Raw genomic sequence first — 27,773 nt, forward strand, 5'->3', positions numbered from 1 at the left:
AATGAACTTAAACATTAATGAGTCATATTTCATCATAAGGGTAGATCAGATGGAAAATTTATATCTTATTTAAAGTTTTCAACCAGGCTCTTTACTTTCAGTTTAATTTTGTTTTAATAGGAATTTTGCAGATGCGTACTTCCTTTGTTGGCAAAATTTAAAAACTCTTAGTTTGGAAGTTAACATTAATCTTACTTAAGATAAGGATATATATCAAATCATGAAAAAGAAAAATATAGCTCAAAAGTATGGTATTCTTCTGAATGCTTGTAACCACAATAGCAAAAAGAAAAAGAGAGAGAGAGAAATAATAACGTTAAATGGTATTTACCTGTAAGGCATAAGCCGAAAAGAAATCTTCATTATTTTTAAGTCAAGAGCCAAAACTAGCATTAAATTTCATTATAATAGGGAGGAGTTATCACGAATTGACTGCAATTAGTATAAAGGTAATAGCTGCGTGCACCACAATAAAGTCAAGCGTTAAACATGCAATGAAAAAATTATTGCCAAACTGAAATAGTGAGAAAGTTTCAAAATAATATTACAATATAGTAAAATTTGACATTAGATACTTAATAATGTTAATATGTCATCAAAATGTAACTGGAAATGTAAGTATCTATTCTAATTTAGAAAAGAGGCACTTAGCATTCATATGCAGTGCAAATTAGCAAAGTGTCAAAATATAATGCATCTGTGTTAATTGCAGATAAAATTACATATTGCATATTACTTGCAATAGAAACATTTCCTGGGAGAAGTAGTATGAAGAATTCTAACTCTAATTTAGTACAGTTCTATATTCAGAAGCAAAATAATCTGTTGATCAAAAAATATGCAAGATAAGTTAATAATAATAACTACAAACTAGACTAAGTTATAAAATTTACAAACATGAACTATAACTTAAATACCTAAAAAAAATCAACAATAGATGTCTAATATACACGTATAGTAAAATAAAATTAGCTTCCTTTAATTTATATTGAATGAATTTTGAAGTTAAAAAAATATAAAATTCAAATGTTAAAACTTGTGTTTTATAAATGAGTGTTTCACTTACCAAATTGGTAAAACTCACTTTTTACATTTTTTAAAATGTTAATAAAGTGCTTAACTGATAACTAACTGTATAAATTCAAAGCAAATTTCTCAAATAATAAAATATGAATAGTACCACCAATATACAATTTTTTTTATCTTGACCATTAAATAATAAATTTTTTCAGATGTATTTAATTATTTATTTATATTACTATTTGTATTTGTTTTATAGAGTTAATCAATTGAAGAATTCTAATATTTTAAGATTTATAAGGTGTTAAATTTATTGAATGATTTATTTTCAATTTTATTTAAAAAATACCATTTATTTATTTATTTTTTTAATTTAAAGAAGTTATGTAAATGAAAATGTTAATTATACATCTAATTAATCTTACCTGACTAATAAAAGAAATGAAACAAAATTTTTTTATTTTAAATTAATTTCTTTAATCTTAATATAATTCAATAGAAATATTTTTTTTCAATAAAGTAGTATGTAAATTGATAAAAAACTTAAATTGATTCTGCAAAGTAAAGTTAAAAATGTCAGACAATCAATTTTATTCAGTAATCAAAAATAATTTGATTTAGTAGTTTTAAGTAAATTATTTAATGTTGAAAAAATTAATTTATATCTAATTAGTAAATCCTACTAATTAGATATTTTTAATTCTTTTGCTATAATTACATTAAAATTTATGATTTTATCAAAATATAAAAAGTCTGATGAAACAATTTACAAATTGCATTGCCAATACCTGTTTCTCTTTTTTATTTTATACTAATATATTCATCATTCGAGTTGAACACATTATATTTATTTTGATTTTTTCAAGTTATATATAGTTAATTTTAAAAGTTTTCATAGCATCTAAGCATCTGCTAAAGACATAAATCTACTTGATGTAATACTAGTACATATTAAAAATTTCAAGAGAAGTATAAAAATTCCATGTGCATATTTTTTTCTTTGTGATTTTTATTTGTGATTTTTGATTTATTATAGAATTAAAAAAATTTTTTTAATGACTTTACAAATAAGAATTAATATTATTGAACTAATGATTAATTATATATATACATATATATTATACAGTGGAAAATCCCATATCTCTGGGATCCTCGGGACTTCGGCAAGTCTGGGAAATGGATTTTTCCTGTTAATAGGTCTTTAAGGTAAACAAACATCATAGGATGTGTTATTCAATAACAAAATAACAAATTGATGATAATTAACATCAATTTTATGCATAAAAGTTTTCTTATAGGTTCAAAATTTTATAAAAATGAGCAGGCAATAATTTGAATTTTCTCTTTAATGAATACAAACATGTTTTCTCGTTCTTATCCTTTCCAGATTGGCAGATAATTAGTTAAAAATAACAATAAAAAAGGAGCCTTATATTCCAAAAGTAAATGAATCTGATTTAATAAAAAAAATTTGCATAAAACAAGGAACTGAATAAAGCAGATTTTTACAGTAAAAACATTTATATTTTAAAAGGGAACACAGCTTGTCTACTGCTGTTCTTTTTAAACACCATTTATATTCAGCTTCAACTGCTCTCATCTTTTCAATAACTCTTTTAATGCAATTATTGAAGCAGAATAAATATTTAGGAATAGAAAAAAAAACTAAAGAAAATTAATAATATTTTTTTAAACAGAATGTAAACATAATTTTTAAAAAAAGGGAAAAGATATGTATTTATTTCAGTTATAAAAAGTGTATGGAAAATAGACCTTTCCCGTAAAGAGACTTCCAGATGTGGGACTTTGTACTGTATATAATATTAAATGCATTGAATATTTAAATATATTTTTAAGGAATATAATTTACAACATGAAAATTAAAAATGATGATAAAATTTATTATAGTTACACAAATAAAGTGTTAAAAAATATTTTTAATAAATTTTAAATAATTGTCAGTACTGCTACTAAATTAAATACTTATGAAACAGCGTCCTAATTTCCAAAAAATAAAATTATAGACTTTACATACTTTAGATAAAATAAATTTAAAAAAAAAAAACTAAATTTAGTAAATAAATAAGATTTTAAGAAAGCTTAAAAATATAAGACTTAAATCAATAGTTGTTACAACTTTTTACAAATATTTTTCTACTTTTAACAAAATGTAAAGTTCTTAAAGACATCCATTACCAGAAAAATATTTAAATGTACACTTTAAAAATCTCTCAGGCTCAAGTAAATTACACATCATTATGAAGAGGTCATATACATAAATATTATATGTGATTATAATTAAGGACAATCTCTTAAAGCAAAGTTTCCAAGGATTTAAAAAATGTAAAATATCTGTATAGTGCCATTCCTGCAATTAAAATTAAATATTTATCATTTGGGGTAGCATTTTCTGTTCCAAAATTGCCATAATTGCAGAGATATTTATTGCAGCAAGATCGACAGAGAAAAAGCTTCACCCGCTCACCAACAGTGTTGCAACCTTCATGACATGTTTCTTCACAACGTCGCTCGATAGACCAAAAGAAATACTCACTAGAATCAGCAGAATATCGAAATAGAATAACCTAAAATACAACAAATTATATACTATCTCAAAACAAAAAGATTTAAGTATTTTATTTCATATATATATATATATATATATGTAATAAGTGAGACAACAGCCTCTATGTTATCCCGCCAGATGTCGCTCGTCCGAACGAGATGGATAGAACTTTCTCGATGTAAAGGAAGAGTTAGTTGATATTGTTTCGAGAGGAAACTGGTAACCTTAGTGGTTAAGACTCTAAGTGATATTAGTTAATTGAAATATGTTTCTGTGTGAAACTGGAACCTGCGTGGTTCGATATTAATTGTTTAAGAGTCTGTGTGACTCATATTATTATTAAAGAATAAGCATAATCATTAAATGTCTTGATTGACTTTATTAATGGTAATCAAGGCATATATATATATATATATATACATATATATATATATATATATATATATATATATATATATACACACACACAACAAGATAAATACAAAAAAAAATAAAGTAAACAGAAGTAAACTTATTGTTTTTAAAAAAAAAATTTATCCTTATTTTTTCCTTTCCCCCAGTTGTTTGTTATTTTTATTATTTTTCATTCCCCCCCTTTTTTTCATATGTCTGTAATTTTCCTTTGTTTTATCTTCATTTTGAATATATATATATATATATATATACTATATCATACTATAAATTGCATCTTATGTATATTCACTAAGAAAAATCAAATTTTAATGCCTATTCAAATTAAGCCAATACAGGAAAAAACAAAACGTATTTAAATGGGAGATTTATAAGTTCCTTAAAATGATCATAGTAGTTACATTCAAATGCATTTTCATAACAATTAAAATAAATATTAAACTTTATTAACATGCTATATTATTTTATTAAGAAAAATTATAATAACAAATCAATATATAAAAAGTAAACAAAAAAGCTAAGATGAAGAAATAAAATTTAAATACAAGATTTAGACCACACTACAATATACTCATTAGTTATTTTATTACACTTGATACTCAAGTTTAACTTTTTTTAAAACGAAAATAAGAATTAAATTATTTTTAAATTATAACCTTAAGAGAAGCAGAATTTGAAAACTAAACAATAAAACCAATGTAGAAAACAAAAAAGTATTCTTCAAATATGATATTTTTATAAGTTAATTAAATAATCAGAAACTTTAAAAAATACTCTTATAGAAAATTAATCAGAAATTCAACTCAAAATATTACAACTTATGTAAGTATAGTCTCAAACATTTACAAATTAATGCATAAGATAGATATAATAAAAAAATTCACAATTAAAAAAAAAATAGCAAACTAATAAGCTAAACAAAACATTTCTAAGTGTACTATTTTAATTTCACTTTTAATTAAATATATAAACTAAATATCATACTTACAGAACAAAACATCTGACTTGTTTTACAGGATCTCTGTAGTGCTGAGTTGTTGTATTGAAGATTTCGGCATGAATCTCCATGATTTAAGGTATTACACTCATAACATGAAAGGTTATGAGGCGTGCGGGATAGATGGCCAGCTATAACAGTTTGACTACCTAAAATGAAATATTACATTTAGGTTAACTTGGTTAATTTAATAGATCGTTATTTTATCAATTGTAGAAAATTTTTAGAAGTGTACAAAATTTTTTTAAATAATATGGTGCTTTCCTTTTGTGGGGATATCCTATTAAAATGATTAATTAAAGGCCATCATTAATTCAAATGTAAAAGTTCAGTTGTTTAGCATACTTACAGCATAATTTTTATAGCATTATATATAGATGAATAATGGGATTACTGACATTTAAATTGAATTTTAAATATTTTTTCCTTTTAAATACCAACTGAATGTTTTATTGCCAGCATTTCTTTGTAATTTTATATTTGCACTGTTAAAAGATAAATAAAAAACACTCAATCTTATGCTGAAGCTGGTTTTATTCTCAAGTTCACCAACTAATCGATTTTAAAAGTATTCTGAAGGAAATATATATAATTAGAAAAATATACAAGATATTATGAAAAAAAATCTAAACACTGGCATTAATCTAATCATAAATATTTTGTATGAAATAAATAAAAAAGATAAAATTTCTCTAGGTTCCAATTTGACATAACCATAAAAATTTGATTAATTAAGCAAGAAATAATAACGCTCGTTAATTTTACTGTGTGAAAAAGTTTTTAAATATTAGCTGATGCTCATAATGCTATGAATAGCTATGAGTTTAATGAATTCATTAAATTTAAGTTTTGTAAGATGGATATTTAAAATATATATTCAGTGAATTTTATTCAAGAGAAATATTAATATTGCAAAATATTGTTAATGCTAAATTTTTTTTTAACCTAATCATTTGTCCAAAAAACGCGGGTTCAAAAAAACATTATTTTACTTTTAGATACATTTTTTTTACATTATTTTAAATAGGGGAGACTTTTGTGATAGAATAATCATAAAGTTTTGGCAACTGCCGGGCAGCAGCCCCGGAGAAACTAAAAAAACAACATCACAGAAAGGGACTAACTCGAAAGGTATAACTTGTAGCCATCCTCACAAAAATGCTTTTATTTTAAAAAAATTTGCAAGTTTAAAATCACATTTTTAGTGATTGTAGCAGATCATGATACAGAAAAATCCCCCAAAAAAAATCACAGACAATGAGATAACTCACACATAAATTAATTACAATTTTATAAAAATAAAATTAAATAAAATTTTATCGATTGACAGAAGACATTATTTTTAACAACAAACACAAATATACATATATTTATTACAGGTTAACACTTAATCTTAAACTGAAATTTAATTAATTAATTAAGTTTCCTACATAAGTAAATTTCATGTTATTTAATTATCAAAATCAAGAATAAATTGTGTCAATTTACAGAACAGGTTTGAAAGATCCTTATAATATTTTCCGTAAAATTCGAAAAATTGAATTAAAAACAGAAACTGACTGTCGCTTTTGACTCTAAATAATAATAAAAAAATAAAAAAAATTGGATGATTTTTTATTCTTTAACTTACGAGTTAAAACGGAAAATATTAAATTAAGAGTTAAAATCCAGGAGAGACAAATGCTTCCTTTAATACATTGAAACATTATAGGTTGATTAATTTACGGAACAAAATATTCACATAACAATAGTGTGCAGCTAAAATGGTTAATTTATTAATTTATATTTCAATAAGCTCAAAACATCTGTGTGATTGTTAGATTAATGAATAAGCAATTAGCGACTATAGCTTGATGAACTTTATTACTTTGACTTTTTCAAAATCAAAACATCAAACAGAAGAAAAAAAACAGCAGCCGAAAATACTACCATGTTGCCATTTTTAAAAATATTAATTAAAAAAAATGAAGAGCACATTTTTTCGAAATTCTAAATATTATTTAAGTTTTTAAAGATTCTGTAAAAATTTCTGTTACTAAATTCAGGATTTTTACATGAATTGCAAAATATTTTAGTAATTTTAAAAAATTTTTACTGTGTTTTTATTTGGCAACATGTTTTTTTCAGATGAGACGACGAGTTGTCGACAAAATGCGTATTTCAGTGTTTGCGTGGGTTGTATAATTAAAAATTTACTTTCATTAGTATAATTTTAAGTTATAACACTATGTAAAATATCTAGATTACTTCTTGGTTCATTTCATATATCACAATGAGAGTTAGGAGTCAGAAATTTTAAGTAAACAATGGCAGACAGCGCTAGTGAGAGTGATAGTAGCTCGGTAGATGGTGGAATGTTAATTCCATCTTCACCAGCTTCTAGAGAACAATTTCAAAAAAGGATCGAGTCTTTACAGCAAGAAAATAGAGTTTTAAAAATGGAACTGGAAACTTATAGATTAAGAGTTAAGAACCTTCAAGAAGAAAATAGAGCCCTAAGACAAGCGAGTGTGAATATTGTAGGTTTATTTAAAGTGATAATATTATTAAACATGACAATACTGAAGAAAAAACATTTAGAGACTACTATTTAAGTTTGAATAAACTTACAGTTTAACTTAGAATCGAGTTCAGCTGTATGATTGTAATCATTTTAATTCAAAATCACCTGACTTAATTAACAGGGGTAGATAGGAACAGTTTTATTTTTGTAATCATCAGCTATTTTTTTTTTTTTAAATAAGTAGAAAAACCTGCGTGTTGCACAAGTTTTTTGTATAAATTCTAGACATTTAAAAATTGGTTTAGAGATTTAAGTGACACTTTTTAAAGCCTATTCGTTAATAGTTAAACAAGTAAAAGTTAAATATATCTTTTTTTTCATGGCGATTAAATATAATTAATTTTTCATATTTTTTAATCTATGTTGTAAGTTTAAGGATAAGAGAAATCAAAGCGTACCCACACACAGAAAATATTGTTAACTTTATTTTCTTGTAGGTGAGAAGGTCATCCAGTTTTTCTTTCCCTCTTAAAGATACCTCCCTCACAATTGCAATAAAATAATCTCCTGATAATTTCTGAAATAAATGAATAAATTCATTCACCTGGATCTATTTCTATATCTTGATCTATTATATCAACTAATATCGCCAGGACACCAAATGGATTTCTTTCTTTTTTTATTAAGAAAAATATTTAACTTTTTTCTTATATTCACTTTATTTTCCCAAAATATTTTGATAAAATTATTGAATTTTTTTAAGGAAATTTTGAACAAAAAAAAAACTTTGTTCAGAGGAAATATTAGGCTCAGAATTTTCTGCACTCTTGCTTATATGCACATGAATGATTCCAATAAATCATGACTATAATATATTTCTTGATAAGTATACTGATTTTAATTTATGAAAAATATAAATCTTTCAAGGGTCGCATTCCCCCTAAAATTCCTAAAACTATGTGCAAACCCTAAAATTCCTAAAAATCTGATAAAATTTTGTTGGTGTTCCTAATAAAATTGGAGTTGTAGGCTAAATATAAATAAAACAGCAATAATCTAAAATATAAGAATTTAACTACATTAATTAAAACTGTTTTAATTTTGCCACGTGGGAATTCTGATCCTGAGAGAGGTTTTTCGATAAATAAAGCAATGCTTAATGTGAGTCACCATGAGAATACTATTATGTCTCTTAGACTAATCAAAGATACCATTCAAAATTATGGAGGAGTGTTGAAGATCACCACAACACTATTGAGGGCAGTAAAGAATCTCACAAATCATATCAAGAATATATTAGAAAAATGATCATGATTAATTTGTTTTTCTCTAACTTCTAATATAAATTGCTGATTTGAAATCTAATAATATCACACAATAGTTTTTCTTAATAAAGTAAGGTAAAGGATAATAATGAAGTTTTGATTAAAAAGGTAAAAATTAAATAAAAATCCAAGTTGGTGTTAATTTATTTTTTTCTCTTGATTTATTCTCACTTTTGCCTGTAATATGTAAAGTTGAAATTTCATTTTTACACTTTAGAGATTTCATTACTTGACTTAATAAATTTCAGAGCTTTATTTTATGGCTTGCAATTATTTATGATATGTGTGGATGAATTGTAATAATCTTCTGTTGTGTAATAAACTACCGTGTGATCTGTTTTTATCCTAACAAAATCATATATTACCTCTAAAATTTACCTAAATTTTTTTGAAAAAAGCTCCTAAAATTTTAAAAAACTTTGCTGCTACCCCTGACTTTGTTTGAATGAGTAAATTTTCAATCAATCAATTCAAGGTTTTAATTAGTACTACAGTTATTAGAATAAATTCCCTAATTACATGTTATTATATTATGTTATAATTTACGCCTTTATTCTCGTCTATGCAGATCAGCATCAATCAAATTAATAATTTCAAATTTTGGTCTTATTCATACAAAACTGCAAAATGAACTTGAGAACAGAGGACTTCATAACTATTTTTTGTAATCGCATGCCTTGGAGAAAGGAGGAGTTAAAATAGGTGTTAAAAAATTTTTGATTTTACATGTAACAATTAAGATGATTGTTAATTTATTTTTTTCGTAATATGATTTTTATTTTTAATAATTAAACAAGGTAGCGAATTAGATGCATTGCAATTTTAAACATTTTTATTTATAATAATTAATAATATAATATTTATAATTATTTAATAATTTTACATGTATGTTTATTTATAAATACTTCATATTTATAATAGCTAATAATTATCTTTACACCGTTACTTTATTTTTTTAGTTTTTACTATTATCAAAAATTATGTCAAAAAGATTTTTTTTTTTAATTTATAAAAGTAATTGAGAGTCTTCTAAAAAAGTTATTTTGAACGCAACCACATAACCAGTGGTTCCCAATTTTTATATATAAATTTTTTTTTTGCTATGGAACTCTAAATAATCAAGTAATTGTGAACACTATAACCTTTAGAAGACTAATTTTGAAATATTTCATTAGTGGAATGAAGATTTTTCAATGTTTTACCTTTAATAATCTTAAACAAGGTTTTATATCTGACAGTTAAATTTATAGTCCTTGTGCTCTTTCTAGTCTAGTTATGAATTTATCTTTGGTGTATATACATAAACTGAAAATGAATAAAATTATACTAATTATGGTTTACATCAAAATGAAAACTTAAGAGAACTGCTATAAATGTTTGAAATGATTATTAGAGAAACATATTTATTTTAATTTAGATAATTTATTTCGATTTGAAAAGCGTGATAGGAAATTCTAATGCAATATTTTATAAATGCTTGTTCTTTTTATAAGTCTAAAAAAAGCTATTTCTATTTCATTTGAAATAATTTCACAAAGGCAACCAGAAAATAAAATAAATAATGAGTTATAGGTTGGATTTAAATATAACTGAGGTTCCAAACCTCATGACTAAAAAGTACTAACTCACAGAACCTCTTCTACTCTTTCATGTAAAGCTAGATTTCTGCGAAACATCATTGGGAACCACAGATCTAGAATCTGCATAGAAGTAATTATTAGAAATCATAATCGTTTATTTGACCTGGCTGTAAAAAAAAAGTTTGTCAGAAAAAAAACCTCTCTCACAGACAGACACATTTATTTTATTTTTATTAAAGTAATTTTGCACAATTGCTTTATCAAAAAACCTATATAAAATTATGTGAAGAAAATAGAAAACTTTGTTTTTAATTCTTTACTCTTACTTTGCATCTATTAAATCATTTCATTTCTGTAGTATAATGTTTGACAGAGATTAAACAGTGATTTTATTTTTAAATACATCTATTATTTGTTTGCACTAACACTAAGCATTAAAATCTTTGTACTATTTTATTTTTCTAAAATAATATTTGATTGTAAAATTATGAGTTTTGTTCAAAGAATTTTTAAATGATCTCAAATTACAGTATGATATAGGATGCATTTTTAAAAGTTTATTTTTTCCATTAGAATAAAAAGATCTAATTTTATAATCATCTTCTGCATGTTCTGTCTTTTTATAAGCATTATTTTTTTCTCTTATCATGATCTCCTACCTATATGATTTCCTTTTCTTTCATAGAGCTACTTTTAGACATTACATCTGCTTTTAAAACAGTTTTACGTTTTTTTTGGGGGGGTGATCAATCTTTCAAAATCAAAAAGTTGGATTAATTATTGAGAAAACTCTTGAATCTAAAAATAAATTATTAGCATTAACTTTGTTAATTTTTTCCCCATTGCATTTTGATATCTGAAAATCAACATTGACTTACAAAACTTTTATTGTGAGAATGAAGATCTTGATCATGAACCCCATGGCAGAATCTCGGCTACATTGTTGCAGAACGTCAGAGTTCTTACAGAAAGGTTTTTCTTTTGAAAAGTAAAAAATTTAAGTGTTTTTTTTTTTTTTTTTTTTTTTACAGAAATTTACACGTAATATTTGAATCATGCATTTAGATCACTTTTTGACGCGCTTAATTTACGGCAATAGTATCATAAATCAATATAATGTTTCGATTGTATTTTCGTCAGTTATTGACATTGATTTTCTCCAGGTTTTTATATATCCCGAAATATTTCGAACAATATGGGAAATTGGAATTGTGCATTTGAGTATTTACTTTTTTAAGGCAATGATTTTATTAAATTTTTGGCAGTTATTGCAATTGATTTATCAATAATTCTTAAATCCGATATTTTTTATGCTATATTACAATTATTTATTCTGCATTTGAGTTACACCTTTTCGAGGAGTCCGATTCATGTGATTTCGTTGTCGACCTTTTTTTTTCGTCAGCGGATTTTATGATTTTCAATTATTTTTTTACTGTGATGATTACTATTTATAAAATGCAAGGAAGGAAATAATTTGTGCATTACTCTGCCTGCTCTCAAAAAAATGCAAGAATATCACCCATAATATTAGAATAAAAAATTATTACATGTTCAATTTTAAAAAGAAATGTTTTTTTGTACACACAGCGTTTTTGTTAATTATTTATTAAATTAGTAATTATTAATAGTTAGTTAGTAGTTATTAATTAAATTAGTGACCAGGGTTGGCAGGTTTTTGACATGTGACAGTTTTTGACGGTTTAAACCGTCACGTCAAAAACCTCACTGTCACAAATGTCAAAAACCTATATTCATATGCGAAATTTAATTAATACATAAAATTTATATATTTTTTATAAAGGATAGTGTTTTGAAATATGTTCTAGAAAAAATAAATTTAAAATTTTGAAGAAACACTTATATTTTGAATAGTAACCAAAATCTTGTACTTTTGAAAACTCACATCTTTTGTAATATTATGTATTCATTTTCATGTGTTATTGAAAATCTGCAGTGATATTATTGAGAAATTTATTTATAACCAAATTTAGTGTATAGTATAGATTATACTAAAAATTAGACATTTTTAAAGATAAACATTAGCAGTTTTGTACATTAGACATCTTTTAAAGAAAAATCTTTTAAACAGGTTGGGCACATGCAACATTCACAATCAGGGAATTTTTGTCTATTTTTAGCTCTTCTAAAGTAAACTGGGGGGAGGGGGATTAGTGAACTGCTTTCAACATACTTTGTTTGGTGGTGGAAAAATGTTCAAAACTAGTTATGTGCTACCATATGCTGCGAGGAGCAAATGAACTAGACTATTGAATTTTGAATTAAATTTCTACTTCCATCATTTTCATTTTGATTATGTAGTGTGATGCATGTTCTAATTTTTAAAATTATGTATTTAATTAGGATAATTAAAAAATTTCCATAATAATTTGTTTAAATATTTCATGGATCAGTGACTGTAATGTTCTTCTGCTTAGTTTGACTTTTGTGATTGGTTGTTAGTTTTTCAGAAAAATCAGTAATTCTGTATTTTAAATCTTCAATTTTTTTTAATTCATAGTTAACGTAAGACAATACAAATTTAAGTGCTTTCTGTTAAATACACAGAGTAGTTAGTGTCGATTTACAGTATATTCAGCCTATTCATTTACTATGCTGAAAATTTAGTTTATCCAAATACTTGTGAATTTCATTTTGCTGAATACTATATAGTTTTGTTGAATATCTAAATATTCATCAGTTGAATAATTGCTGGTTGCTTTCAAGATATACATCATTTGTATTCTTAATACAAGTGGAGAAAAAAAAATTAAGTGATAAAAATTGTTTTAAAATGATAAGTGTAATAATTATAAATAAATATAATAAACAATATGAATTATATTTATCATTATTCATAAATATAACTACTTTTAAATTCAAATTAACATACTGGATAATAAAGATATTCGGTATACATTAAAAAGTTTTTTTTTTATACACTTATATCGTATTTGTATTTATTAAACATAACTTGTAAGTTCCTTATAAATATAAATATTAGTTATATGTTCGTTATATACCAAAAATGCATGGTAATAAACTTTTAATTTTCTTAAATATCAAAAAAAAAAATTTTTTTTTTCAAAATATAAATATTTAAACAATTTTTGTGCAAAATTTTTCTGCACATGCATTTGAATATAAATTTCTGAGATTTTAAATCTGTTATTTTATCTTAATTTTAATTAAAAAATATTTTAAAACCTGCTGATTACCTATAGTATAATTAAATTTCAATATAATGCATGACAGCTGCTGGTAGTTTTGAAGTTTATATATTTTCTTGGCAAACTTCAGTTTTTGACGTTTTCGACGGGTTTTTGACGGTTTAAACCAGTATTATACCCTTGTCATGTCAAAAACCACTTTTTGACGTCAAAAACCCAACCCTGTTAGTGACATATATGTTTGTTATTACTAAAAGTATCTTGCAGAAAAATATTAGTGCTAGACAGTTTTGTCACAGATAGCTCGAAAAAATTATGCCACAGGGATCATGAAAAGTAAGAACTTTTGGTGTGAGAAAGAAGAAAAAAAAAATTTTTTTTGTAGCCTGTAGAACATGTTTTTCTTTTCTTTTCTTCATTTTATTTTTCAGTTACTATACGTGCCGTAACTCCCCATTTATATGAGGCCTGTCATCAGGCTCGTGACATTGCTAGAGAAACAAAAACTCAATTTGTCACCTTCAATTCTCGTTACCTGCCTTTCGGCAAGCATTGTTAGCAAAGATGATGTGTGATGATTGACTCTTTGCGTCACTTGGTTATTTTTCACCTATTCTTCCAAGGTGGGGTTCTTAATATCAGGAATGGTGTAAATTTGGCAAGCCTTTTTTTCAGGCTTGTGACACCTGAAGACTGCTTTCAGGTGCCTTTTTTCAGTTCTCCTGTAAATAAGCTTTAGTGCATGAGCTTAAGCACTTTTTATGTCAAGACAGGCAACAGTTTTAAGACTTTCTGGGTTACATGAAACATCCATTAAATATTTCTTTAATGTTCTAAGATAAATATGCAGAAGACACGCTAAATATACTATGAAATATGTATGTGTTCGTAAAACATCTTTAAAATTTGATTTATGACATTAATAAATTTTACTTATGAATGTTACAAGTAGTAGGAGATGGTAAGAAACTTTCCCAAAAATGGAAAAAAAATTTGGTTTTTTGTTTTATTACTAAAGATATTTAATGTGCTACCAATTAAATTAAACATTCATTTCTTTTATAATCTTTTTTTTAAAGAAGCTTGTGTTTTTAATTGGTGTTAAACTGCATTATATATTTATTTTTTAATTTATTTAAAATTATTAAGCGATCCTTTTTTTAATATGTTTATAATTTCCAGATTTAATTGCTTGTTAATTCTTTATTTTTATAATTTAGCAAGCAAAGGCAGAACAAGAAGAGGAGTTTATCAGTAATACTTTATTGAAACAAATTAAAACTCTAAAGAAAGAAAAAGAGACATTGGCTCTGAATTATGAACAGGAAGAGGAGTGTCTTACTAATGATCTATCTAGAAAACTCAATCAAGTTAGTTAATTTTTATTTATTTATTTATTATTTTATTTTTTTTAGAATTTTACTGTTTTAATAAGTTTTAGGCCACTGTTACAGGAAACTTTCTTTTCACTCTCAGAGCACAATGCTATAGAATAAGGAAAAAAATATGAAATTCTGTTTTTTTTCTTTAAAGAAATGTAAAGTTTGAGGAGCATTCTGCTATAGTTATTTTATTTCTAAATTTAAGGATCTTTTTTGCTTTATTTGATTTTGCGAAAATTATTAATTGTGGAATAATGATTTTTGCAACAACATACTGTCACGTCTTGAAATGAGTTCGCAATCCTTTTTAAAGGTTTTTTTTTTAGTTTCAATTTAAAGGTATATTAAGTAATCTACCGATGGCGCAGTTGGTTAAGTCGTCTCTCACACCACTGGCTGGAAATCTGGGGTCTGTGTATACGCAGCATTAAATCTGTCATGGCTGAAAGTCTCCTCATTAGTTGTGGAGTGGAAATTAGGAGAGCAAGAGAGGAGTACCAGGGATGTGAAATATGTATGATTGCATGAATTTGGTTTGAAATTAGTTCAAAGCCTTTGGTCAAATAAAAAAAATGCTACAAAAGTTTTTATAGTAAAAATTTTTTAACTTTACTAAAGTTTTCCTCTTTAAAAAAAAAGTTTAATAACTTTATTTTGGTATTTTCTTTTTCAGAATCGAAAATAAATTAATTTCATCCTTGATAAGTTATTCATTTTTAAGTAAAATTAAACATTCAGCTTTTTCAAACAAAATTTTGCTTTTCATTATCTACGATGTGATTTTATGAACTCCCTCAGTGAGTAACGACGTATTAATGTGATTTATGAAAAAGACATAGCTCCATGCCATTTAAAGACATTAAATATCGCGATTCCTTTACTTGCGATTAAAAATTATAATTTGAATGGATGTGATTTTGAAATTAGACGTGGTGATTCGTATTCTCGCAATTTTAATATTCTGAAAACTCGTTTTTACATTGTTTACAATTTATATTCACCTAATTTTAAAATCAAATGTGTTTCATATTTACATGATTGTTTTCTCACACCATTTATAAAAATAAAATATTGCAATTCTTATTTACCTGATTTCAAACTGGTTCAAACTTTATTAGCTTATCTGTAGGTTTGAAAGTCACATTGCAATTCATATTCATGCGATTTCGAAATTACATGTCATATTTAATATTAACGTGACTTAAAAAATCGAAACATCTTGATTCATATTTGAACAATTTAAAAAATTTTCTTTTACCTATCAACTACTTTCATTTGACTTTTTGGAGTTAATTACAAAATATTGTTGTATTTCTCAAAATGTAAATGTTTCTGTTTGAACACTTGTTGATTGGAATTCATCAATAAAAAAATATCTTTAAACAAGGTGATAGAGTGATGAAAATCATCAAAGTGCCTTAACTTTATGTTACTCATAAACTTAAGTTTTTAAGTGGGGCCTTAAATTTAGTTTTACCTTATATTTATTTTGTATTATATTATTTTTAACACATATGTTAATTTAATCAAGAATTGTGCAAAAAAAAATGAAATGAATTTTTTCTTTGTTAAGGAAAAAATTATCAGAAAATTTTGACAATATACAAACTTTACTTTCCAAAAATATTTTAAGTGGGGCCTTAAATTTAGTTTTACCTTATATTTATTTTGTATTATATTATTTTTAACGCATATGTTAATTTAACTAAGAATTGTGCAAAAAAAAAAATGAAATGAATTTTTTCTTTGTTAAGGAAAAAATTATCAGAAAATTTTAACAATATACAAACTTTACTTTCCAAAAATATTTTGAAAGCGTTATTATAACTAAATCAAAAAGAAAAGCACCACAATTTTTAAAGAAATTTTGAACAGAAAAAAAAAAAAAACTGTTTTGGGAAAATATTTGGCTTTGGGAGTTTTCTGCACTTCTGTGTCTGACCAGTGTCAAAATTACGTGGCATTCCTTCCATTAAAAGATAGAACAGTAAATATGGAGTTAGGTGCTTGGCCATGGTTGGGTGATGATACAGAATCTATATATTTCTGAAAGATTTATAAAAATTTCGTATTTTTAGAAGATATTGACCTGTCTTCATTTAAAAGAAAAATTGGATTATATTTATTAATGAACTTAACACAAATAATTTAAATTAATGAGAGATTCTTAATATTTTCATTTATTCGATCATCACTTGTGTAATGATTCTGTGTTAAACTTCTTCGTTTGAAGCTGACTGTGAATATATTAACTTTCTCAAAACTGCTTGTAAACTCCTTTCAATTTGCTTCTGTGGTTTTTAACTGTGCACACTGAAAATTGCTTATCTATTTACTCATCTGCTAAGAATTTTTTGGTGAACTTATTATTTCACTTGAGTGAGAATGTTTGTTAAATATGAGAATGTTTGATAATTAGTGTTTGTTAAATATCTCACATTTTGTAACTCAAATCATTAGTAGTTAGTCCGTCCCATTGTGTTTTGAAGAAGTTAAATAAGTGAGCAAAGCAAAGTGATCTAGGAAGAAACTGTACACGCAGTTTTTAAAACTTAAGTGAGCAGCCAGAATCATAATCTTCTTATCCTATGCATAAAAATATTTGCAAATGGGTGGTCAACTAATTTTTTGTAGAATAAGTAGTTGCTTGTATCTAAAAAAAATCGTCTGGAAGGAACGATGACAAATTTATAAGGTCATTTTAAAAGAGTTTCATAGTTGCAACTTGATATACTGCATTAAAAGTAATGTTTTATTTTTCTTTAACAGTTAATTTTAATTTATTACATTGGGTTTTTATTAGTTCTAATTTATTGACATACTTGTTATAAAGAATGTGCTATAAAAATCTCAATTTTTCTTGTGATTTTATGGTTTTGTTTCCTGTTTTTTTTTTTATATACTTTATCATACTAATTATAAATATATTAATTCATTATCAAAGTAAATAGCTTGATAGTGATTATTTCACTTTTTCAGTTAAGACAGGAAAAGGTGCAATTAGAACAGACTTTAGAGCAAGAACAGGAAGCTCTTGTTAATAAGTTGATGCGGAAAATAGAAAAGTTAGAAGCTGAGACTCATGGAAAGCAAAATAACTTGGAGCAGCTAAGAAGAGAAAAAGTTGAATTAGAAAACACTTTAGAACAAGAGCAAGAAGCCCTTGTCAATAGGTTGTGGAAAAGGATGGACAAATTAGAGGCAGAAAAAAGGTAACTTTTTATTCTGAAATTTTTTTTTTAGCTGAGCTGTATAAAGCTAGAAGCTTTTTATAGGAATTGAAAACTTTCCGCTTCACCACATTTTGATGCAATATTGTTGACAAAAACATATCTGAACAAAATATTTCTGTTGAACAAAAAATCTATTTATTACATCAACTCGACACTATTCCAAAAATTTGTTGAAAAGAAGAAAACTGTTGAAGGATCATTTACTTCTTGTCTATCATATTTAAATAAATACAGTAGGGAACCGATTATCCGGAACGATCGGGACCATCGCTATTCCGGATAACTGATTTTTCCGGTTTTCTGAATCGCTACAAAAAGCCGTTTTTTTATTGTTAAACACAACTAAAAAAAATTTTTTTTTGTGGAAATAATCTTATAATGAAGAAAAAACGATGGAGCAATACACTAATGATTATTTCCAAAATGATGGTAAGGTAAACATCTTTCAAAAAAGAACGAAAAATCCTAAAATTTTATAAGGAAAAAAAAAATATTTTTTTATAATGGTGGGAAAATTTATCGAATTTTGTTCCGGTTATTTGGTTTTCCGGTTTTCTGATTTCCGGATAACGGGTTCTGTACTGTAGTATTAGATTTATGTAGTAATTTAATCATATTCAGTTAAAACTTTTCTTATTTGTACTTCATTTTTCCTAGATAATTTAAACGTTTTCTAATAACCTGTTCACTGACAATGTGTTGATCTATTAGTGTTACATCAATCCTCTTGTTAAAAGACTAAGAAATATATTATTATAACATTGTGTTAAATTTGATACTTTTCACTTCATGAAGCAGCAAAACTTGCATAAGTTTGTTCCACAAAAACAATATTTTTAGTTATTTTTCAAGTGAACTCTTTCATTTATTATTATTTTACAATCTTGTAAAAAAAAAAATTATCTTCTCATTTTTTCAGAGTACTCAGTTTTCTTTTAACCATACTATTGTGCATTTTGTAAATTGTGCATTTTTCAGAATGCTTCAAGAAAAATTAGATCAACCTGTATCTGCTCCTCCCTCTCCAAGAGACATAAACAATGGAGATCTTGCTGCGAACTTAACAATGCATGTTCAACACCTAAGAAATGAAGTTGCAAAGTTGAAAACTCAGCTTCTGAATGCCCAGCAAGAACGTAATTTCCTTTGATTTTTTTATTCAATTATTTAAATTTGTATTTTTATTTCAATAACTTTATCTTTAAGGCATCAACTTACAAATATGGCTCAACTAATATCATGATCATCCAAAATTAAAACATTACATAAATGATAATTTAATTAATGCAGCCGAGTTCAAACATGAGTAAGTTTAAGTTGTAATTACAAAATATAGACAATATATGTATAACTTACGAAGTTTTTATACTTTCTAATTTCCTTCATAGTTGCCACTGATGAAGCAGACAACTCAAATTATGATCAAAATAAAATGAAAAAAACACTTATAAATATATACAATTAAAATAGTTGGCACAATACTTAAAGTAGGCAATACTTATTACTGATATTTGTTTTTTTAAAAGTGTTTATTTGTTATTGGTCTGTAAAAAGTGTTTAATTTTCTCCATTCCAATATGAGATTTTTTCTTTTCATGTGGGTGCATAAAAATAATAAAAACAGAGCATCAAAATAATAAAAACACAAAGTATTTTCATGTGGGACCAGAGCAGTCATCTCCATTTTATTTATTTACTTAATAAAGATAGAAATAGGTATTTTTTAATCTTGGGCATTTGAACCGGAGGGACCACCCACTACTCATATAAAATATTTTAGGCTTTAATGGTAGTCTTATTTTACTGGATTTGTTATTAAAATTTGCAGTACTCTTGAGTTATTTATGGGGTAAAAAATGGAATTTTATGGAGATAAAAAATCAACTCAATAAATTTTAGAGATGTAATTATTAAATGAAGCATGAATTAAGATTATTTTAAGATTTAGCAAGTGCAGTAAAAAAAAAAACATATGTTATTCAAGTTTATCTTTTTAAAATAATATAATTGACATTAAAAATTCAGCTATGTCAGATTTTTTAATCCCAAAAAACAAACCAGAAACAAACTCTATAGCACTCAGATAAAATTTCTGCAGAATATCTCCTGTGCCTATCGTACATCCCCCACAAATGCCATTCAGGTTATTCTGGCAATCCTTCCGCTACACATCATCCTTCAGCAGAGCAATGAGAATAAACCTCGTGGGAAATAAAAAAATTTCCACAATAATTTAACAAGTCTGACTTACGAGAAAAATAACCATATTTACAGATAGATCCAAGAAGGATGGTGGAACGGGAGCAGAAATTGCAAAATATGAAGATTGCATAATCGCACCTACCATACAATTAAAACTTAATTCCTACAACACAGACAGTATATTAGGCGGAAGCTTTAAAGAATGCCATCACTCAAGCCATGAAACAAAAAGACCACAGTGTATTAAATTTAATGTATATGAATTTAAATTTCTAAAAACCATTGAATTGTTTAGTGTTCTGAATACATAGAGATCACCTATTAAATTATATCTGTAATATACCCAGCCACTTTGGAGTCCTGGATTTTGCCCCTTAATGATTATGGTTAGTGATAAAAATAGTAAAGAAAAGTTTGTATACAATTCTTTGTTTAGTTGTTAAATATGTGTTGAATATTAAAAAGGTGAATTTTTTGTATTGTGCATTTTCTTAGCATGCATTTTTAGGTATGTACATTTTTTAAAACACATTTTGAGCTATGTCCATTTTTTTAAACACAAACACATATTTTGAGCTATGTCTATTTTCTTAAACACGCATTTTAAGTTATGTCTATTTTCTTAAACCCACATTTCAAAAGCTTTTGTTCGTAAGCAATGACAAGCTCACCAACAATGTTTTTGTTAAGAAACCATAATTTCTTTCTTGACTTTACTCTTTGGCCTTATTTTAAAACTATTTCTGTTTTAGATTCTGAAAAAATGGCTCAATTTGCAATGGAAGAGAGACATGGTAGAGAAGAAAATAAGAGACTTCAAAGAAAACTTCAGTTAGAGGTTGAGCGCAGGGAGGCTTTGTGCCGTCACTTATCTGAGAGTGAGTCTAGTCTTGAAATGGATGAAGAAAGGTATTAGCTTGAAATTTTAATTACCTATTATTTTTCAAATACTAAATTTGTTTATCTCATTCACAATGTCAGGATATAAAGAGGTTCAGATTAAAATTGATCAGGCTTCAAAGACTTACAAATTAGAAGGTCTCAATAAATAATGTTTTTGATTAAAAATGCATTTAAAATTCTGGATTTAAAAAAAAAAGAATATTATTATAAACTTTTATATGCTCTTTATTTCAAATCAAATGCCTTTGTCACATCTGTGGGAACAAAAAAAGGGGGGGAAAAACAATGACTTTATTTGGATGACCTTTGTATGTTTTTACAGTTCATAAATCTTTTCTCAATGTCTCATTTTGTTAAGAGTTACAAACAATAGAGAATACTTCATGTTTTACAATATTTGCTTTGAAGTTTTGGCAATATAGTTTTTAACTAAAAGTAAATGTTGTGTCCACAAAAATGGTGGTCATCATTTAGTTTATGTTTAATAAATCTTGTAAACAGTCAAAACCACTGTAATAGTGTCATTATTTAAGTTTACATCTCTCTTAAAAAATTTTAATAAAATATCAGTAGTCATGCTTGGTATGGTAATGACCCAAATTTATGCATGTATTATATAAAAATTCGATAGTAAGCTCAAATTAGAAATTGCCTGAAAAAGTTTGTTATGAATGGGAACAATATAGTATGGAGATTTTCTCAGCAAATTTATTTTAAAATCTTGGTTTAAAAAATTTTCTACATTTTAATTTTTCAGGTACTTTAATGAAATGACCTACTCATGGCATGCTCGACCTAGAGCTGCATCCAGTCCTGTTTTTCATATTCCTTCTCCTAGTTCTTCGCGTCCTCTAAGTCCTGGTAATTACCTTTTTCTGTCCAGTACCATTTTTTTCTTCTGTTTATGCTGTTTTGTAAAGTTAACTAAAGTATATGAAAAACAATTTGTCATAATCACTTATTTTTTATAGGCAGCAGAGATGCTTTTAGTCCTTCAACACATTCAACAAATAAGTGCCCTCACTGTAACCAGTATTTAAGTTCATCTCTGTCTCTCCCAGGAAGTCAAATATATAATCCTTCTGTAGGTTCTGGTATCGGGGCTCACTCCTCCGTAGGTGATGTTTATCTTTATTACAGATACATTTTCTTTGATTGTTATGCAAATTATTTTAATGCTAGCTCATATCATATATATAAATCCTCTGAAAATCTTATTTCTAATAACGGATTGGATTCATGATTTGTGTAATTAAATCTTTAATTTTACTACAGGCTTTCATATTCCTAAAAAAAAAGAAAATGACAAAAAATCTCTTAACTTTTTCTTTTATATTAATTAAAGACTTATTTTAGCATTATTAATATAAAAATAAATAGGAAATTTTTCTGCCATTCAACCATGTTCAATTTTCTGCCAAGTTCTTACTTTTTTTATATTGTTCTTTCAGTTTTTACTTTTTTAATATATTAATCAAATTTAAAATACATATTCAAGTCTAAAATTTATCTTTTCTATTCATGGCAAACTTATCTTAAAGTTTTGAAATACTGTGCTAAGCTTTTCAAACCTTTTGTGGAAAATTTTTTAAAGCATTATATATTTCTTGATATTAACGCATTAAGCAGGGGTGTAGAGCAATTATTCATAACCAGCTAATATAAATAGTTCATGCAGATGGTGAATTTTAAATATCTGCGTGTTCAACATTGTAGTGTGGCAGCCCTAAATAGATTCATGTGGTCTTATTGAATTTATGAGCTGAGGCATTCATTAATGCCACGCCATGCCCAAATTGTTAACTTAATTAGTTTAATTTTTTGCTATGATAAAGCTTTGGATGTTAATGCAAGTGATTTTGTATTGAAGCATAATCACTTGCATTAATACTCAAATCTAAAAATTTCCAAAAATTAGTTAAATGATTAATTGTTATGCTTTGAATTTTTTTGGATGATTTTTTTTTTCTATGTATTTTTTTCTTCCATTTTTGCAGCTTTTACTCTTGATTTTCTCATGGCAAGGTAATTTTTCTAGACATTACCAAAAGTTGAGGCTATTTTCTGATAGCCTAAAAAATTTTTTAGCTTAGTTAATATTGAATGTTTGAGATATTTCTGATTAACAATTATAAAATCACTGATGCTAGTCTAAAAATGCAATGGTATTCATGTCATCATACCACAATATTTTTTACATCAGATAAAAAAGTCATATTTGATTTCATTTTTAAATATTGACAATTTTATGTTTGTCTTTTATTTCTAAGAATCATACATGCTCCATAGCAGAATATGCTTAAAATTTTGAGGCACATTTCAGAACAAGCGCCCATTTTGCTGAACAATAAAAAGTGAAAAAAATTACATAATAAAAAAAAATAAACAATTGCATTGTGAGGCAAGTAACCTGTTAAGCATTGTTCAATAAATGAAGGAAGTATAGTAAGTTCGAATAAGATTAATTTGTATCTGATGCCCATCGAAATACCACAAATTAATGACGACCCTCATTCCAATATTAACACTGATATCAGTGATGAAAATAATGTCAATAATATAATATAATTTGAAAAAAGTATCAATTATTGTCAACAAAGATACTATGAATAAATCATTATCAATCAAAATAGGTAAGATTTTTTTTAAAAATAAAATTTATCTTAAGTTAATAATAAAATGTGTTTCGCAGAAATTTAGACATCAATATTAAGGTACTTTTCATTACTTTTTAATTATTAAATGTAAAAGCCGATTTCTAGTGAATTTTGTCATATTTTTTATTGCGTGATCAAAGATTTTTATTGATCTAAATAATGATTCTCATCTCATTTTTTTAATGATAAAAACTAATAAGGTGAGATACAAATACTCTTCATGAAAAGCACTTTCTTTGTAATTTGTTTAAGTAGGCAATTTTTACTCTTTTATCTAGCTCTGCATGTTGAATCCATGTTTTAATTTACTTTCCTTTGCTTTGAGCAAGCTAAAATTTTCCTGTATTCTAAAAAGTGAAACTCTATCTTTCAAAGTAAATTGTTTGGTTTTGTTTTTTAAAAAATCATTAACATATTATTAGATTTGATGTTTCTGTTCTGTTTTATTTTTCCCCTCCCTTATTGTGTGTAGCCTTATTTTTCATTTCTGGTTTGTTTTATTTTTAATAAAATATTTCTGATATGATTAAATATAGCTTAACTTTAAAATGAATTCCTTTTTTTTCTTCTGTTTTTTGCAATCTCATATGCCCATGTCTGTTTTATGTTGAATAAAATTGTCTGAAATTTTACCTAATTGTATTATTATCTCTCTTAGTCTCTACTAAATTTAATTTAATTTTTAATTGTGTATAGCAGTAACAGTTAATTACATTATCATTGACATATGCTCTTTTACATCTCACACTTAAATGAACTTTTTAGCACAGTTATGTAATCTTTGCTCAGAGATAAAATGCGTGTATAATCCGTAAAACATATGCTTGTTAATTACTTGTTGTTAACATATGCTTGTTACATTAATCCAACAGGAAAAAATATCTATTATAATTTTTTAAATATTTGAGACTCTTCTGATTTTCGTTAAACATTTTAACTCTGCAATTATCATTTTTTATGGATAAGTTTTGTAGTTCATCAATTGAATCGTAGTTCATCAACACCAAATTGAGCATCACAAAATAATTTTAGCTTGATCTTATCTGAAAAACTTAACTATTTTCTCACGGAAGTTCAGAAAAAGCAACTGAAAAAAAAAAAAATCTCATTCAATATGTATTTATTCAATGTTAGTGACATATTCCCAATCATGTCTTTTCACGTCTCCAATCATGTTTGAACTGTTGTTAGAAATTTGATACAATTAGAATTGAATAAATTACTAAGGAATGGTTCAATTACTAATCTGAGGAAATACCTCTTTAAGAAGGATAGCTATGATTTTTACAAAACCTATTTGATATCTATTTGGCCCCATTGTTCGCTAGAAAAGGGTAGTAGTTTCAATACACAATATTATCATACTATAAAGAACTCAACTGAATCTATCAGTCATTAGTCAACAAAGGTATAATTGACCAGGTTACAAGATTTTGCGAAATCATTAACTTTTTTCTAATGATTTTTTTTATTTATTTATTGAATTTTACTGAAATGCTCTAATTTATGACAGTAACTTTATCTGGGCCCACAAAGTTTATTTTATTGAGGTTTAACATAAAGTTTTATGTTTTGAAAATCTTAACTTCAATCATGTGATTTTGTTAGTATCTATGCTGAATTCGGTAATTTCAGAAGATGGAAAATGTTAATTAACCGTAGAAAACTTACTTTATAGAAATAAAAATTTGTGCAAACTCTCGACATCCTAAAGTATGTTCACAATTGAAGACACCGTACTTTCCCAGCATTTTATTATTGTTATTCTAATTAAGTCTGTAACTCTGAGATTATTCCCTTTGTGATGCAATAAATTGAATCAATATAAACAGTTATTATAAAATAAATAACTGAATCATTACAGGAATCAATCCCAATTCCAATCAAGAGCGTGATTCTAGGGGTGAACGAGAAATTTGTGAGGCCGAGTGCTCCACCACCAATCCTTCCAAGCACCCACTTAGCCCAAAATCTAGTGAATTCTCCGAACAGAGAAAAGAGCTAAAAAAGGCAAAGTTCCTCTCCATTGAAGACTTCATGTTAGACAAGCCTACAGGCAAGGAAGCTAAAGATGAATAACGTGCCTCACTAAACTTGGTTAAGAGTATTAACCAGATAACAATAATACCAGGAGTTTGTTTCAATGCTATTATGTTCTGACATAATTGCTTTAAAAAAAAGGGTTGTGCCTTTTCCCAAATGACTGATAGATGTTAATGAAGTAAACTCAGTTCTGATTTTTATATCCTATGCAAATAGGACTTGATTTTCATCTCTTTGTGTGTTATCTTGTCATGTTTTCAAATATCTATACCAGTGAGCTTAGTGTAAAAATTTGTTATTTATGCATCTATATTTTATTAGTCTGTGTGAGGAAAGAGAAATATATGAGCAAATATCAGATATAATGTGATTGATGAATAAGCAAAGTGTTTATACATTTACTTTCCCTTTTATAACTTGTATATTCATATCTTAAAGAATGTATAACCCCAAGTTCAGAGGTATAATTTTAAAATGGGATAGTCAAAATGGTTTTATTTTGAGACTTAAGTCACAGGTGTGTATGTGAGTGTTGTATTTGAAATATAAGTTTAAATAGGATCATTTTGAGTCCAACTTTTAAAATAGAAATTATATTGATATGCAAAAATAATTAAAGATTGCTATTTAAATTGAAGTTTCTTAAAATATTATTAGTTAATTTGAGAGCATGTCCAATATTAAGAGATTTTATTGGTACTGTTTGCAGGTATACCATCAAACATCTTTGTGTACATCATATTCTTTACCAAATTTCTTAGATCGAAGCTATGTAAATTGATTTTTTTTTCTTTCATCGAGACAAAGCATGCACAAATGTGAATATGACCAAAAATGTAACTCTTCATTTTCTTAATAAATGAAACTCTATATTCTACTTAGGTGTTTTTAGCTGCGTAAAACAAAAACTTGCTAAGCAATTTAATTTTTTTCTTACTCAGTATTTGCACTCAAAAATATTTATTCAAAAATTTTAAAACAAAATAATAGTTTTAACTGTAAAGAAATTAATTACACTTGAAGAAAATGCTTTTAATATTAAAATATGGCAAATAAGCTTTTAAGTTAACTTCATTCTGAATAAAACTGTTGAAAATTTTACTTAATGCTTTCTAGCCATAATATTATTTTTAATTAAATAAAAAAATATTTTGTGAAATAAAAAAATAATTTTTCTTGATAAAAAATAGAAATGATGCATATGTTATAAATAAAAAGTATTGTGCTAATAATTCTTAACATTATTATCGGAACTATTAGATAAAAGAATTGGAAATAGTTTAACAAAAGTTGTTTGAGGTACCCTATATTTAAAATATAATTGAGACTCAATTTAATGTCAAATTCTCTTGATTATGGTGTTCCTATTCTGTTTCAGCTTCAGATGAGATTGCCAAAATTTATAATTCCATTCTTTTATTAATTACTTGCTATTTAGAATGAAAATATGTATCTTCCTATCTCAAAATAAATGGTAAAGAGAGTAATGTCTGAATCATACTTAAACTTTATTTGTGAGAAAAAAGTTTAAATCTTAAAAATAAATCATTTTAACTGGAAAATACTTGTTTCATTTTCCAAAACTAATTGATGTTCTAAAGAATATTTCTTAAATATTTAATCTACTCATAAGATATGAATATAAAATCTTAAAAATACTTCGTGATATTCCTATTTTAAAATTTGTGCCAAAATTTACTACATTACAATCTATGCAAAATAGCAATGACTGCTTAATGACACCAATTGTACATACCTTTATTATTCAGCTTTTGTAAAAG

The 27,773-nt window shown here is 25.9% G+C and overlaps 2 protein-coding genes across 3 annotated transcripts; one reads left to right on the forward strand and one right to left on the reverse strand.

Annotated features, from left to right (window-relative positions):
• Positions 1 to 2,227: 2,227 nt before the first annotated feature.
• On the reverse strand, positions 2,228 to 6,880 carry LOC107445942 (uncharacterized). The gene is made up of 3 exons (XM_087165611.1): positions 6,625 to 6,880; positions 4,986 to 5,143; positions 2,228 to 3,605 (listed from the first exon to the last, which is right to left on the reverse strand). Exons 1-3 carry the CDS (start codon positions 6,698 to 6,700, stop codon positions 3,333 to 3,335), a joined length of 507 nt encoding a protein of 168 aa, XP_087021737.1. The 5' UTR covers positions 6,701 to 6,880; the 3' UTR covers positions 2,228 to 3,332.
• Positions 6,881 to 7,108: 228 nt separating this feature from the next.
• On the forward strand, positions 7,109 to 27,179 carry LOC107446096 (coiled-coil domain-containing protein 6). Of its 2 annotated transcripts, none has more exons than XM_016060655.4 (8): positions 7,109 to 7,513; positions 14,793 to 14,942; positions 17,934 to 18,166; positions 19,166 to 19,323; positions 21,142 to 21,298; positions 22,050 to 22,153; positions 22,264 to 22,410; positions 25,814 to 27,179. In XM_016060655.4, the coding sequence occupies exons 1-8, from the start codon at positions 7,301 to 7,303 to the stop codon at positions 26,026 to 26,028; spliced, it is 1,377 nt and encodes a 458-aa protein (XP_015916141.1). In that variant the 5' UTR covers positions 7,109 to 7,300; the 3' UTR covers positions 26,029 to 27,179. The 2 variants fall into 2 exon arrangements, with proteins under 2 accessions (XP_015916141.1, XP_015916150.1); XM_016060664.4 differs by having other exon boundaries at positions 22,264 to 22,406.
• Positions 27,180 to 27,773: the final 594 nt, after the last annotated feature.

The sequence above is a fragment of the Parasteatoda tepidariorum genome, chromosome 6 (genome assembly GCF_982258835.1).
Source record: "Parasteatoda tepidariorum strain Cologne lab strain chromosome 6, Ptep-v5.0, whole genome shotgun sequence".
NCBI classification, from domain to species: domain Eukaryota; kingdom Metazoa; phylum Arthropoda; class Arachnida; order Araneae; family Theridiidae; genus Parasteatoda; species Parasteatoda tepidariorum.

Excerpts from the sequence above, each read along its gene's own strand:
- LOC107445942 (XM_087165611.1), bottom strand. The coding sequence starts at position 6,700 with ATGTTTCAATGTATTAAAGGAAGCATTTGTCTCTCCTGGATTTTAACT. Across the intron at positions 5,144-6,624 it reads AATATTTTCCGTTTTAACTC|GTAGTCAAACTGTTATAGCT; the intron begins GTAAGTTAAAGA and ends ATTTCATTTTAG. Across the intron at positions 3,606-4,985 it reads CAAGTCAGATGTTTTGTTCT|GTTATTCTATTTCGATATTC; the intron begins GTAAGTATGATA and ends GTTGTATTTTAG.
- LOC107446096 (XM_016060655.4), top strand. The coding sequence starts at position 7,301 with ATGGCAGACAGCGCTAGTGAGAGTGATAGTAGCTCGGTAGATGGTGGA. Across the intron at positions 14,943-17,933 it reads TATCTAGAAAACTCAATCAA|TTAAGACAGGAAAAGGTGCA; the intron begins GTTAGTTAATTT and ends TCACTTTTTCAG. Across the intron at positions 22,154-22,263 it reads TTCGCGTCCTCTAAGTCCTG|GCAGCAGAGATGCTTTTAGT; the intron begins GTAATTACCTTT and ends TATTTTTTATAG.